The sequence below is a fragment of the Ambystoma mexicanum genome, chromosome 2p (assembly GCF_040938575.1).
Source record: "Ambystoma mexicanum isolate Mex_15411 chromosome 2p, UKY_AmexF1_1, whole genome shotgun sequence".
In the NCBI taxonomy this organism is placed as follows: domain Eukaryota; kingdom Metazoa; phylum Chordata; class Amphibia; order Caudata; family Ambystomatidae; genus Ambystoma; species Ambystoma mexicanum.
The window spans coordinates 180,471,128-180,487,375 of NC_090923.1; the positions used below are offsets into that span (position 1 = coordinate 180,471,128).

The 16,248-nt window shown below is 46.2% G+C and overlaps 1 protein-coding gene across 1 annotated transcript in view; it reads right to left on the reverse strand.

Annotated features, from left to right (window-relative positions):
* The window catches only part of IRAK2 (interleukin 1 receptor associated kinase 2), a 1,381,573-nt gene that overhangs the window by 487,934 nt on the left and 877,391 nt on the right, over positions 1-16,248 (reverse strand). The window contains exon 5 of the mRNA XM_069643462.1: positions 3,985-4,179. Coding sequence (XP_069499563.1) covers positions 3,985-4,179 — 195 coding nt within the window. The remainder of the gene's footprint in view (positions 1-3,984; positions 4,180-16,248) is intronic.

Sequence of the window (16,248 nt, forward strand, 5' to 3'; positions counted from 1 at the left end):
CACTTTACTACATGGGAAGGGCCTGCAGTAAATGGGGAGTGTCAGTGGCGATAGGGCCCCTCACACCGGTGTGGAACAATCCGAGCTTTCAACAAGGGCAGGACCGAACAGGCTTTGGGAGGTGGGTAGAAGGGGGCTTTTCACATATACACCAGCTTTATAAACAAAGTCGCCCAATGACGTTTGAGGAGTGTAAGCACACCTTTACCCTACCGGAAACGGAGCTTCTAACTGCGGCATTGGGCTTCCCACTCACTCACAAAAAAGTGGCTAACAGACCTCTATCTGCCCTTGAGTTAACACTACAGGGGGGTCTTCCTCTGGGTCGAATCTCAAAGCTTTACAAACTATTGGATACAGGGTACCCGGTGGTGCATCTACCGTATAAGTCCAAATGGGAAACTGACTTAGGGGGACCGATTGAGGACGAGGGGTGGCTGAGAATATGGGGAAGGATGCTCAAGTTCTCAAGATGCGTAACAGATAGGGAATGTTTCTTTAAGTTTTGTTACAGGTGGCATCTCACTCCAGAAAGGTTACATCATATCCTTAAAGACTATTCTGCCACTTGTTGGCGGGGCTGCAATGTTCAGGGCTCTTACTTCCATCTGGTGTAGTCATGTCCCAAGGTGGGGGTCTTTGGGAAGGAAGTACTCTCCAAAATAAAGGGCATTGAAGGATTTGAACTTTGGTTGGACCAGCGGGTGGTAATATTAGGTGACACAGACTCTGGGAGGTTCCCCCTTACTGGCCCCTTTGCCATACTAATTGGGCAACTTCTTCTGGCAGCAAAAATGACTATAGCCCGAAACTTGAAATCCACTGAGGGTCCTGTGATCCAGATGTGGCGAGTTAAGATCTGGGACATACTGGTGGGTGAAAACATTACTGCACTGTGTGAAGGGCGCTATACCCGGTATGTCTCTATCTGGAGCCCTTTTATTGATGTTGCAGAGACTTTCCCCGCGATTGTGGTCAAGCCCCCCATGTTGCGACACTTCTCAACACTGTAAAACAGAGGGTGAAAAATTGAATGTGGTCCATGAAGGGTACGAGGGAGGCCGGGGCTGGCTTCATATTGCACTTCATATTGCACTCTAACTTGCTCCATGATCCGCTGTTGCCGAATTGTTTGGTATTTACCGATTACTTATGATGTTCTGTGCCCACAGTATGTTGTTAAAATAAAAGCTTTTGAAAAAAAAAAAAGAGGAAAAGTAGAGTGGTTTTAGATGGTGAGACTAGGTGAGTGAGAGAAAGGGAGTGAAAGGGAGAGTGGAAGTGAGGGTGTAAGAGAGGGGAAACGGCAGAGATTTAGGAGGCAGAGGTTGGAGAATAGGAAGGAGTAATAGGATGGAGAGAGAGGGCAAGGAAGAGTGAAACATCTGAGGCACAGGAGGGTGCAGCGAAGAGAGAGGGAGAGAATGAGTAGAAAGATGGCTGGGTAAGACTGGAGAGAGGGAAGGGAGATGGAGAGAGTGGGGGGAGAGAGAGAGACAGAAACAGAGAGACAGGGGAGAGCAAGAGATAGGGAACAAGGCGAGATAAAAGAGGTAGAGGAGATAGAGGAGGGAGTCAGCAGATCAAATGAGAAAAGGGAGTAGTAGAGAGAAAGACAAAGAGGAGAGAGAGAGAGAGAAAGATAGGGAGGAGTAGGCGAGTGGGAGAAAAACAATAGGTAGAGAAAAGAAAATGTGAAAGAGAAGGGGATAAAGGGAGGGAGTGATGGAGATTGAGAACATGATCTTCTTTTATAACATGCTTTATACCGGAGACCAGTCTCTTAGAACAGGACCGGGATTCGAACATGTGTTGCTCTGCATTGTCTTGCTTCCAAGACAACCCGTTTCCCCCGAGCTATCCTCCAGGCCCAGAACAACAGAGTTGGGTGCCACTTATAATAATTTCTGCAGTAAGTCAGAGAAGGATATGACCTTTAGACCATCACGGTTAGTTCAGTTTAGTATCAGATAGTTGGGGTTACCCTACACTGGTACCAACTCTACATTTGGGAAGCAGGGACGTCTGGGCTAGGGTGTAGAGACCCCATGGGTAGTTGAGTGTTAGCCCAGTGACTTCAATTAGTCTGGCCTTCTTGCAGTCCATTTTCAATCCAGTGGTGATTGTTAACACTACATTCCTGAACTTCCCTGAATGAGTTGTGCAATTCATGAGGCCAACTGTGACCATAGACAATGCTAACTTCTCCACCTTCACTCCTACGTACAAACACACACACTTTTGCAATCACCATTGTTCAACAACACTATACAACTCTAATAGATACCACACTCTCTCTCTAACACACACTACTTTACCTGCACTCGATCTCATGCCACCGCCACAATCTCTGCAACACTTCTTTCCACCGCCTGGCCTCTTAGTCCACCAACTCTGCCTCTCACCTTACCAGGACACCTTTTATCCTTGTTCTGTCTGGCTGGGGTTTTATAGGCCAGCTGTTCCTGTGTCAGTCCTCTCCCAGTCATCCTGTCTTCTGGGGCCAATCGAACACAATCCTTTCACCAGAAGATGGGTTTATAGAATGTGAATTTATAAAAATGGTCAGTAAGTGCTGCCCCCTTGTTGGTCTCTACCAGCTTCACCAAGCTGAAAGTGAAGGGTTTCATCTCACCATGCAGATCTTCTCCACTGTGTAAGTTTGTTGCAGTTCTTTTTACATTTTCCATTGGCGCAGCAATGGATGGAAGACTAACTGGCTGGTGATTGGAAGTAGCAAGCGTTGTGTGGTGGTCTGTTTTTGCATGAGTCTCTGGTTTAAAGTCTTTCTACCGCTACCTGTAGACTATTGGGATGGGCAGTGTTGATAGAAGAAAAAAAGAGGAGGTATTGCGGTCAAGACAATGGAGCCAATACTTTTACACCACAACACACTGAGATCAATCAGGGACTGGGGAACCCCAACTCCCTTGGCTCTGATAACTATCCTGCTAGGCAACCTACCACAGGCCAATAGGGGGTTCCTGCTCCCCTTTAACAGGGTCAAGACCCTGACCTTGAAAGACCGCTCATTTTATCTTCAGATAGACCGACAGAGACCACCAAAGGTATCTCAAGAAAATCTGGCCCCAAACTCAAGAGGGAGAGGTCAAGGAACTAATAGACAATCTACTAGAGCATGCTCTTAACAATTTGGAAGGGAAGAAATCCTGTGTTTGGGGCCAAAAAAGCACATTTGTCAACAGCTTCCTACAGAGAAGGAGTTGTATTAGGAGTAAATCGATGTTTCTTGAAATGATTCACTAGGCCAAGAGTTGATGGCTGCCTGGCCTCCTTCCTTTATCACACAAGACAACATGGCTTCCATTTTTGCCTATGCCATATGACCTCACTGGCTAATTTTACTCGCTGTAATACTAATCTATTTCCTCCTACACAATTTCACAACAACAGCTGGGTCTGTGTTGTTTTAAGAGTAGGAGATTGCTTACTCCTACACAGTGTACAACATGGAAAGCCTGTACCACATGCAACAGGTTCTCTCAACCGCAAATAGACCACCCGTCCAAGCAAACAGTGTACTACATTTCATGGGCAGATGAGGTTTGTAGTTTACCAGTGTCATAGTTGCTCTGCCGGTTGTGCTCGATCCTGAGAGGAACCAATACAAAAATAAATGTGCAGGTAGTCTAAATGAGATTTCTCATAGTGCGTCTATTAGCAAGCTCAGATGTGTTGGCATGGATTTCCAAAGGTGAACTTATCCAAGCTTAATATGGGATTATGGTCTCATTAACACAACAGGAACTACTATAAAAGTTCCCTAAAATGAAGAACAACTATTTGATTTGCTTGAGATTTGCACCAGTTTTGCTCATCTGCATTTACAAATGAATGTTACTGGCAATGCATTGTTTGGCTGTTAGCCAAGTTGCTGAGAAAAGCTTCCGTGGGTATTGTTTCATTGAAGTCATGTACCGACATCTGTTTACGTAGTACAGGAAATTATGCTGCACCACCTACCTCCTTTACTTTTTTGATGGCATAATCTTGCTCTCCTTTCTGTCCTTTATAGACGTCCGCAAATTCACCAGTGCTGATTTTATTCTCCAAGTTAAAGTCGTTAGTAGCCCTTTTCACTTCTTCACAGGTCCACAGTAGGGAGCAGCCAGGGTGTACTGGGCTCGACTCTTGCTGAGGGCTGCTGACATGGGTTTTCTACAGGAAGTCAGAAAGGGAATCATGGTCACATGTAGGAAGATGTCACATGCCTGTAGCAATTGCTTTCATGTGAATAGATCTTCTAAAGTTAGATTTCTTGATAGACTGATATTTTGTCATTAGGAGGCATACCAACTTAATACCATTCAGAGTTATTACTGCTTCACCACTTTAAGTCTGTGAACACTTTCTTGGTATCAGTTTGGTACAAAAAATTAAATGGAAGGAAACAACGTTGTGAGTTGGGGCTGATGGTTTGGATCCATGTCGCTATACACCACTGACTCTTAATGAGTTTGAGTAAGGTCAGAAGACTACACATCACAGGGCAACCATTAGTCAATCGTAGCCACTCTAGACTGCAATTATAGAATGCAATAGGGGGGAGAAATGAAGCCCCATCAGTAGAGTATGGGTTCCCTGATCAAATGGGGATTTATCATATAACAGGTTTGCGGGCTAGGCAAACCGTGAGGTCTAACAATGTGTTCAGCGGCTTCCCAGCATGGAAAAAGAAATAACATGCGACGATAAAGTCAGACATAGCAAACACAAATAACAGAAAAAAGAGCTTTTCTTAGGTTTGCCTCAATTGGATTACAAGAAAATGTCACATGTATAGAAAATAATCATTTTGGAGGCCAGGCGTTACAAGTAAGTAACTTTCTTCAGCAAAGGGTATTTATAGTGCCACACATCTGATACTACAGCGTGCCAAACAGTGACAACACAATCGAGGAAAGTTGCCAAGAAAATTACTTTCCAGTAAATACGATTTTAATCATGGATTGGCTAGCCTAACCATAAGGATTTCCATTTGTCTACATTGAATTTTTCAGCAACATGTATACTATATATAATGAATACACGTACGGCTGCGACAAGCTCATTCCTGGTATAATCATTCCTGGGGTCACCTGAAAAGAGAATTCACTTTTTTATAACATTTGCCTACTGGTCTAATGATTCTATGTCAAGACCGGAGGCACACATTATGCTTAAACTTCTTTAATGCTACCATCCAGCAGCATTCAAATCTCAGAAGAAATTCTCAAACAAACTTTTAAACATTTCCTAATAAATGTTCTAACCATGTTAAATCAACTGGAAACTATCTGGGAAAACTCCCTCTCCCATAAATACTTCCCTGTTTCAGTAGTTTCCTCTTCAAAATCCAACAATGAGGACCCCCTCAGATCCCCTCATTTCATGTCATGCCCGGGTCACTTCCTGTTCTTGATTAATGTGTCAATGTAGATGCTACAGTCTCTGACGGTATCGGACTGTATCTTAGTTCCATTATGCGCTTTAATAGGGCATGCATTGACCCTATATAATACAGCCTAGTGCCATTTGTGCCACTATCTGAGTTTACATTTCAGCAGGATAGTTTGCGCACGACTGCGCAAGTAATATCGCTGCATTTATTTCATAGGTCAGCGGGTTATAGCTGCAGGAGAGCGCACGGGTGTGGCAAGGTGTGCGAGCAAAGGGGGAGATGGGAGTCGGGTCTGGCATCAATTTTGCTTGCGCCGAGACGCCGGCTCGCGTCACCTCGAAAAGACGCACACAGCACAGCGTACTTGCCGTGCAAGCTGTAAGTCAGTCAGCGTGCCAGAGCGCCTCTCCATGACGACGTGGCTCGGTATGTCGATGTATTAAAGGAGTAAAGCACCTCTCAACGAGCCTTACGCTCGGAGAGTAATGCGAACCACTGCACACACTGTTAGCTCAACATTTACATGAGCACACTGAGTGTAGCGTTCGCAGAGACCAGATACAAAAAGCTCATCTGCTGGTCGGCGAACAGCCACATTCTAACCATATATACAGCAGAATTAGTGCGCACACGATGAAAAGAGTGAAAAAAGAAACAAAAAATAAATAAAATTGTGAAGGAATAATTTTATATGCTGGCAAGAAACCCTAGAATACAAGCAGCAATTGCAGACAGCAGCTACCCACTGCAGACAAGTGTCTTCAGGAAAGTGGAGGACACAGTTCCTGGCTGGAGCATGGAAGCCAGGAGGAGACAAGCCAAATAGACTGTGGGATGGACTACAAAGCGCCTGAGGAAGGTGAGGATTTCCTCGATAAGGAAGACTCAGATCTAACCCTCAGCTTCAATAGGGTCCTTGGAAACTCTCAGGTGCAAGCAGTCTCATAAGGGGTCAAGCCCCTTCAGGACAGACTAGAGATGCTGGAAGCTCTCATCAGCAAAAAAGACTAGTCCAGGCACAAGACGGGCGGTGAGAAAGAGGACGATAGTCTAGGAGAAGGTCCATCCATCTACACCCTCAAGCCAGGGTTCAACAACAAGGGAGTCATGCAACCCGGAAGAGGAAGGCCTCTTCTACTCCCCCGGGTCAAGACAAGGGGTTAATAGAGGAGCCCCTGAAGGCAGCCGACATGTACCAGAAGCTGAAGGACTAACATCAGCAACGCCCAGCGTCTTACCCCACTGCCCCGGGGGTGCAAAATACAGGGGGCAAGCCCACAAGACTCACAGGCAGGCAAGCAGCAGGGCCAGACCTCTCCAAGAAGCCTAAAATACATGAAGAACCTGAGGAGGAGACCCACGATATGTTTAACTAGGAGGCCATTAGACACCCTAGGTCCTCCGAATGGTCCCCATCACCGAAGGTGATGCCTTATATGGCCCAGCGTTTGCGAAAGCACCTGGATAAAGAGGCTAGGTACCGCATGAAAGCCGAGTGCCCCAGACCAGAGCTACCGGGTAAGGTAGCGGACACACCAGAGCTGGATCTCAGAATGCTCTGCTTTATCACCAAGGCAACCAAGGATGCCTGCAAAGGCATGGACAGAACTTGGAAGGGGTGCCAAGACAAGCTTTTGGATCTAGCTAGTCGTAGAGCCAAAATGATACACCTCACAGAGAGAGCTAAAGATGCAGGGGAGCCAATGGATGCTCACACACTCGCCAGCTGGGCACAACGAGCAGTTTGCATGTTGGGCAACGCAAACTACGCACTGTCGTCAGAAAGAAGAAGGAGCATGTTGCTCAAGATCGACAATAAGTTGAGTGACTTGGCAACTTACGAGGCAGGTGAGACAGCACAGGGTCTGTTATTTGGAGAGACATTTGCGAAGGAGATTAATACATTTGTGGGAACCTTTACAGCACTAGAGTGTCATGATCACAGCAAAGGTTCCTACAATTGCGTCCAAAAAGAGTTGGTCTTCACTCTACCATTCGTGGAGTTTAAGAAAAAGCAACTCAGGGCAGTATTAGGCATGGGCGGTACTTCCCAACTCTCAACAGGGCTGCCTGGTTTATGCTGGTAGAATGCGCAGTGTAGGTCTAGTTGTTTTCTCTCTCCTCCTATTTAAGCCCCTCCCCTCGAGCATTCCCTGCTTCGCGTTCGGAAGAATCCAGTCAACGCTTGCCGCTGTCCCGCTTTAGGTCCTGTCACGTTTTAGCGCCACCTGTTACTCTTTCCCTTCAGTCATTCCGGTTCCCTTTTTGGCCCGTTCCAGTTTCCCTGAGCTCCCTGCAATTCCTACAATTTCCAGTCATAGTATTTTCCTCAGTCGGCGTTTTGGAACTCCTGTCACAGACTTCATTTCGGTCACTCCTTTAGCCCCGTCATTTTTCCAGTCACGGAACGACTTCCATAATTCAAGAGTTTCCTGTCAGAAAAGTTTTCGCAAGTATCTTTGCTCTATCCTGTGAAGCAGCATAAGTCTTTTCATGATATAGTGAAATTTAATGTTGCATTGTAATTAGTTTCTGAACATTGTCTGCGCGTAACGTATGGAGCTGAGTTGCGCTTCATAACTACTGAGTGGTCCTCAGTGAAGGATCTTAGCTTGGCGTGTGTTCTTTACATATGGTTGTGAGTGCGTTTCCTGAGGTAAATTCGTTTTCTGGTTGTGGTGCCCATGAATGCGTGGGTGTAGAAATTCCTCACACACTCTAGGCACTCCTACATTTCCCAGTCCTAATTCCAGTCACTTCAGTCCGGCCCAGTTATCCTGGTTCCATCTCCCCTCTTCAGAACTAGCGCCCCTGCACAGACGCAGGATGGAGAGCTAACAACATTAATTCCTAAGGTAATTAAAGAAGGGGCAGTAGTGTCATATGAGAGTGTAGAATTAGTCAAACTCCATAGAAGTGCTAATCAAAATTCTTAGAAATCTCTTGTGTTTGTCCTAGGAACTCACATTCGCATAATTGAAGCGGGGACTGGGAGCTACACCAATTGAGAAGAACAGAGTCACGTAGTTCCATCGTGAGTGTCCCCGCAGAGTCCAGGTAAGCGTTACAGAACGCGAAGCCATTGAAACATACTCTGCCTGGACATCATGGGAACTCCTGAGGTTGATCTGTTGGCCCAATTGTTGGGGGAATTGAGAGCGGAAGTGCATGCAGCACGTTCCGAAACTAATGCTCTGAGGAAAGAGTTAGTGGTAAACCGGGATAGAACTGAGGAGTTGGCCCGCCAATTATTGCAGTCACAAGCTGGTCAGGTTCCGTTGCCTCCTGGTAACCCCCAAGCTTCAGCCCCAATTGCACCATCAGTTCCTGTCCAAGTAATCGTACCAGGAAATATTCCCTTGGCCCCCCCAGAACGCTTTTTCGGAGACCCAAAGAAGTTTGCAGTGTTTCTGAATCAATGCAGGCTACATTTCTTATGCAGGCCAGGAACGTTTCCCACAGACCAATCTAAGGTGGCCTTTGTGTTATCTTACCTGGGTGGGTATGCTGCTGACTGGGCAGTTCCTCTTGTCAATAGAGATGATCCTGTGTTGAGAAACTTTCAAAACTTCCAATGCGAACTAGAAAAACTTTTTGCCCGCCACACCCAAGGACAAGCATTAGATAATGAATTATTGTCACTTCGACAGGGTAATCAAGATTTGCTAGCATATGTAGCCACTTTCAATAGACTTGTTGCAGAAACCAATTGGCCTTCAGAGAAAAGAACTACCTTGTTTTACCATGGATTGCGGGGTGAGCTGAAGGATGTCCTAGCACAAGTGGTGAATCCCCCAGAAGGAATTGCCGAATTCATAGACTTAACCATCCAGTTGGATCACCGACTTCAAGATCGGAGAATGGATCGAGGTCGCCCAGAGAGTCGGGCATGTTTTGTTCGCCCCAAGGAAACTTCTGGAAGGGTGTCATCAGAGAACCATGCCGAACCTATGCAACTGGGTGTCATTCGTGGTCCTATCTCCCAAGCTGAGAGAGAAAAGAGGCGGCAGCAACAGCTCTGTTTGTACTGCGGGAAGGCTGGTCATTTCCTGAAGGACTGTCCTGTGAAACCTACACGAAAACCACTGGGCGGTGTTAGTCAGGAAAACAAGGAGCAAACTCCGGAAAACTTAAGTGCCCGACAAGTATAGAGGTCAGCTTGTCGAGCGTGAAGAAGGTTTCGGCGACCTCACACTTTGTGATTCCAGTTATCCTATTCAGTCAGGATTGTCCTACAAAAAGATTCACGCTAAACGCTTACATTGATTGTGGGGCCATCGGCAACTATATGGATTTAAACCTGGCAAGCAGATTGGGCATCCCGTTAACTGATAAGTTGGAAGCAGAAAATGTTTCTGGAGTGGATGGCACTCCCCTTGTGTCAGGTCCAGTTACACAACGCACTAACGATATCATAATGCTCTGCCTGGGGGAACACAAGGAGGAGATTTCCTTTGACCTTATTCAGGCGCCACAATTCCAGATCATCCTAGGAATTCCTTGGCTAGAAAGACATAATCCTGTCATTGATTGGCGTGCAAGAACTGTGGTGTTTGGTTCAGAGTGTAAAGAAACTTGTAATGGGACAGAACATGCTCAGGAAAAGAAACTACAGCCGAACACTCCAGAAGTCACGCTGGGTCTCATTGGGTTGTTGCCCTATGAATATCAACGGTTCCAGGATGTTTTTCAGGAGGAGAAGCAAGCTGAGGTCCTGCCCCCTCATAGACCTTATGATTGCCAGATAGATCTGGTTCCAGGAGCCCAACTTCCGTGCCATCGAATTTATGCATTAACTGAAAAGGAAAACCTCCATTTGAAAACGTATCTGGATCAGTATTTAGCCAACGGATTTATTCGACCATCCAAGTCCCCAGCAGCATCGCCTTTGTTCTTCGTGCCCAAAAAGGAAGGAGACCTAAGAACCTGCATCGATTACAGGGCCCTAAATCAAATCACTATAAAGAACCGATACCCCTTGCCTCCGATTTCCACGTTGCTGGACCAGGTGAAAGGAGCCAGGATCTTCACCAAACTAGACCTTCGTGGGGCATACCATCTCGTTCGTATTAAACCTGGAGATGAATGGAAGACTGCCTTTCGCACACGTTATGGACTCTTCGAATATCAGGTTATGCCCTTTGGGTTAGGTAACGCTCCAGCAGCCTTTCAGTCATTCATGAATGACATTTTTCGGGAGCTTCTGGATATCTGTGTTGTGATATATGTGGATGACATCCTGATTTTTTCTGCCGACCCCCGGGAACATGTCAAAAATGTAACTTCTGTTCTTCAAATCCTCGAGGAAAACTTCTTGTATGTAAAATTGGAGAAATGTCATTTCCATGTTCCAGAGGTGGAATTTTTGGGATTCATATTGTCTTCGGAAGGAGTGAAAATGGACAACAGAAAGGTTGACGCAATTCTATCCTGGCCAGCTCCAACATCAGTTAAAGGAGTCCAAAGTTTTTTGGGGTTCGCTAACTTTTATCGACGATTTGTGTCTGATTTTTCTCAGCTGGTTCATCCTATCACGTCGTTGCTGCGAAAGATTAAGACCTTTGTTTGGACAAATGAGGCTGGTGAGGCCTTCCAGAAACTTAAAGAGAAATTCACTGCAGCTCCTGTCCTTCAACATCCTAAGTTGGATCTTCCCTTTGTGGTAGAGACCGACGCATCCAACGTCGCCATGGGCGCAGTCTTGTCGCAGCGTGACCCTATCTCGCACGAATTACACCCAGTGGCCTTTTGGTCAAAAAAGTTCTCAGCAGCGGAATTGAATTATACAGTCACCGACAAGGAGTTGTTGGCGATCAAGTGTGCATTGAAGGAATGGAGACATTATCTGCTTGGGGCTAGGCACACAGTTACCATTTTCACAGATCATCGGAATCTGCAGTACTTGCGTTCAGCAAAGGCACAATCTTCGTGTCAGTTGGGATGGGCTCTTTTCTTTGCCGAGTACGACTTTGTTATCACATTTCGGCCTGGTATCCGTAATGGAAAGGCCGACGCGCTGTCCCGAATTGGTAAGGGAGAAGAAGCTTACAGTGCCACAACTCCGGTGGAGATAATTCCAGTTGAAAAGGTGCTTGGAGTCATGGATGTTACAGATCCATTATTTGAAAAATTGAGAGTTGAAATCAAAGCCAATATCAATACTGCAGAATTGCAAAAATGGGAATCCGAAAAGGAACAATGTTATGTACAGGACGAATTGCCCTTTTATAAGGGGCGACTATTCTTGCCCACTCAAAAGCTACGAGAGCAAGTGATCACAGACTACCATGGTGCACTGATGGAAGGACATCCGGGAGTCACTAAAACATTAGAAAGAATCAAGAGATCGTATTGGTGGCCAACTTGGTGTAAGGATGTAATTCAATTCATCAAGACCTGTGGAGTTTGTGCTCAAAATAAATCACAGAAAATGAAACCTGCCGGTCTTCTCAAACCATTGGAAGTTCCGCCTCTTCCTTGGCATACACTCTCCCTAGATTTTATTACAGACTTACCCAACCGTGGAGGATTTGACACCATACTGGTGGTGGTGGATCTATTTTCTAAGATGGCACACTTTGTGGCATTGAAAGGATTGCCTACTGCATCGGTCCTAGCCAAGGTATTTTTGGAGAACATTGTAAGGCTGCATGGCTTTCCTTCCATTGTGGTGTCTGATCGGGAAGGTCAATTTGTCTCTGAATTCTGGAAAAGATGCTGCAAGATGGCTCAGATGGAGATACGTTTGTCCACTAGTTATCACCCACAAACTGATGGGCAAACAGAACGCACAAATCAAACGTTGGAACAGTACCTCAGGTGCATGCTTCATCAAACTGACGACTCTTGGCAGAAAATATTGTGGATTGCAGAATATGCCTACAATAATTCCGTACACTCCTCGACTGGATTAAGTCCATTCTTCACTGTTTATGGGCGACATCCACGAACCTCGGTTCATGATCCACCTGAATCTCTGGAAATGCCTGCTATTAAGACACTGCATGACAACATTATAACCGCAGTTCACCTCGCCAGAAAACAGTTGTACTTGGCGAAGACTGCTCAGAAGAAGTTTGCTGATCAAAGGCGAAGAGACTCCCCAGAATACAAGGTGGGAGACTCAGTTTGGTTGGCCACAAGGAATCTGAGGTTGAGAGGATCCAGGAAATTTCTTCCAAGATTCTTGGGTCCTTTTACCATTGAGAAGGTCATCAACCCGGTGGCCATGAAATTAACGCTCCCCAAAAACATGAAAATTCATTCAGTGTTCCATGTGTCTTTGTTGAAGGCTGTAAGTCCAAATACCCGAATCCAGGGTCCACCGGCTCCTGTAATTGTGGAAGGTGACCAGCCAGAGTACGAGGTAAAGGCTATCTTGGACTCTAAGGTTGTTCGCAGAAAATTGCATTACTTGGTGGACTGGAAGGGTTATGGGCCGCAGGATAGAACTTGGGAACCCCTCGAAAACATTCACGCTCCTCGATTAATTAAATCCTTTCATCTGAATAACCCCAGCAAGCCAGGGGGAGAAGGGTTCACCGTAGGAGGGGCCTTGGGGGGGAATACTGTCATGATCACAGCAAAGGTTCCTACAATTGCGTCCAAAAAGAGTTGGTCTTCACTCTACCATTCGTGGAGTTTAAGAAAAAGCAACTCAGGGCAGTATTAGGCATGGGCGGTACTTCCCAACTCTCAACAGGGCTGCCTGGTTTATGCTGGTAGAATGCGCAGTGTAGGTCTAGTTGTTTTCTCTCTCCTCCTATTTAAGCCCCTCCCCTCGAGCATTCCCTGCTTCGCGTTCGGAAGAATCCAGTCAACGCTTGCCGCTGTCCCGCTTTAGGTCCTGTCACGTTTTAGCGCCACCTGTTACTCTTTCCCTTCAGTCATTCCGGTTCCCTTTTTGGCCCGTTCCAGTTTCCCTGAGCTCCCTGCAATTCCTACAATTTCCAGTCATAGTATTTTCCTCAGTCGGCGTTTTGGAACTCCTGTCACAGACTTCATTTCGGTCACTCCTTTAGCCCCGTCATTTTTCCAGTCACGGAACGACTTCCATAATTCAAGAGTTTCCTGTCAGAAAAGTTTTCGCAAGTATCTTTGCTCTATCCTGTGAAGCAGCATAAGTCTTTTCATGATATAGTGAAATTTAATGTTGCATTGTAATTAGTTTCTGAACATTGTCTGCGCGTAACGTATGGAGCTGAGTTGCGCTTCATAACTACTGAGTGGTCCTCAGTGAAGAATCTTAGCTTGGCGTGTGTTCTTTACATATGGTTGTGAGTGCGTTTCCTGAGGTAAATTCGTTTTCTGGTTGTGGTGCCCATGAATGCGTGGGTGTAGAAATTCCTCACACACTCTAGGCACTCCTACATTTCCCAGTCCTAATTCCAGTCACTTCAGTCCGGCCCAGTTATCCTGGTTCCATCTCCCCTCTTCAGAACTAGCGCCCCTGCACAGACGCAGGATGGAGAGCTAACAACATTAATTCCTAAGGTAATTAAAGAAGGGGCAGTAGTGTCATATGAGAGTGTAGAATTAGTCAAACTCCATAGAAGTGCTAATCAAAATTCTTAGAAATCTCTTGTGTTTGTCCTAGGAACTCACATTCGCATAATTGAAGGGGGGACTGGGAGCTACACCAATTGAGAAGAACAGAGTCACGTAGTTCCATCGTGAGTGTCCCCGCAGAGTCCAGGTAAGCGTTACATAGAGGAATCTTTCCAGAACGTGTTTTTGCAGGGACCGGTTACTACAGAGGTTGACCTCAGGGGCCTAGTGCCAAGTACTGGGAGGCCAGGCAGCAGGACACCTTCTTCCCGTCCACAGGGAGAGAGGCCCAGAGGTCGCAGAGGTAGAGGCTTCTACAGGCACCAAGGCGCAAGAACAGGTGAGAATAAATCCACATGTATACCCTCCAGTGGAAGGGACGACCAGTCAGTATATAGAAAATTGGCGCAAGCTATCAGGCGATGCCTGGGTATTACAGGCAGTGGCGAGATTCAAACTGGAATTTGTAGGTTACCCATAGCAAGCTCAGCCCCCGCAGCCAATGCGATCTTCCCAAGTAGAGGCAAAATTATTAGGAGAAGGCTGGAACAGCTCAGATTAAAGGGGGCCATAAAGAAGGGTTTCCCTCAGAAGAACAAGTTACTTCTTACCTTGTAACGTTCTTTCGATGGGATGTTCCTCCGACGTATTCCTTATCTTTGATAGAGCATCTCCCAGCTTGCTGGCCTCGGAATTTTTTTTTCAGTAGAGGGCGCTGCGCGTCGACTTCCCTCGAGCCGATGTCCCTCGACGGCCTCCGTATTGGCGCCGACGTCACCACGCATATAAATAGACTCGCGCAGCGTCCGTTGCTCAGTTCCGTTTTGACGTTAACAGTTGTTTTACATGAATTAGTTATTGGCCTTGAAGGAGCGTAAGCTGCAACCACAAGGGAAGTATTACTGCGGGGATGGATGGAAGGGGCGATAAGGAATACGTCGGAGGAACATCCCATCGAAAGAACGTTACAAGTTAAGAAGTAACTTGTTCTTTGAAGGGATTGTGTCCTCTGACATATTCCTTATCTTTGATAGACTCCCATAGCAGTGGTGTGCAATTGGAGGTGGGAGTAAAACGCCATGTTTCCTTTTAGGAATGAACCGAATGTAATACGGCTTTGCCAAACCTAGTCTCTTGACTGGAGGAGGAATCCAGGTTGTAAAATCTTGTAAAGGTATGTGCGGACGACCATGTGGCAGCCGCACATATGTCTCGAACCGGAACCCCTCTTTGGAGGGCCGAGGAGGCTGCGATACCCCTGGTTGAATGAGCCCTAAGATTGTGAGGAGGCTCTTTCCCTGCCACTTTGTAACATTCCAGGATGGCCAAAATAATCCATCTGGAAATGGTTTGTTTTGTTATCAGTAGTCCCAACTTGTGCCCTGAGTAACCCACGAACAGTTGGTCTGCTTGCCTAATCCTAGCAAGTCTGCTGATGTAAAAGCTTAAAGCCCGCCTTGGGTCCAGCCTATGTAGCCTTCGTTCCTCTTTCCCCGGATGGGGAGGCGGATAGAATGAAGGTAAAGTAATATTCTGAGTGATGTGGAATCCAGAAACCACCTTTGGGAGGAAATTAGGCTTCACCTGTAGGACAACCTTGTCTTTATGAAAAATTGTATGAGGGGGTTTACAAGATAGAGCTTGTAATTCGCTCACCCTTCTAGCAGATGTTAAAGCCACTAATAAGACAGTTTTAAGGGTGAGAAATCTTAGCGAACAAGAGTGGAGTGGTTTGAAAGGAGTACCCATCAGGAAGTTTAAGACTACATTTAAGTCCCATAAAGGAACCTGGAAAGGTTTTGGAGGGTAGACATTAGTTAATCCCTTTAGAAATTGTATTACTAAGGGTATTACTAAGGCTAAATTAAAAAACGAAGGTTCCTCCGCAGTGCGCTTGAAGATCGATAGCGCTGCGAGATAGCCCTTGATAGTGCCAACTTGAAGGCCTGAATTTGCCAAGTAGAGTAGAAAGGAAAACATCGTTGGTGTACCACATGAAAAGGGGTCAATATTCTCTTCTCTACACCAGCTGCAAAACTTGTTCTAACGGCAGCGGTATAAAGACTTTGTTGCTGGCCTTCTGGCCGAAAGCAACACTTCCATGACGTCATCAGGGAGGTCCCAATCCTTGTATCTCAACCTTTCAGAAGCCAGGCGTGAAGGTTGAGGGTTCTGATGTCTGGATGGTGAACCTGACCTCCCTTCTGTGAGAGAAGATTCTCCTTGAGTGGAAGACGAATTGGAGGGCAGATGGACATGTCCAGAAGGTCCGGGTACCACGTTCTCCTGGCCCAGTCTGG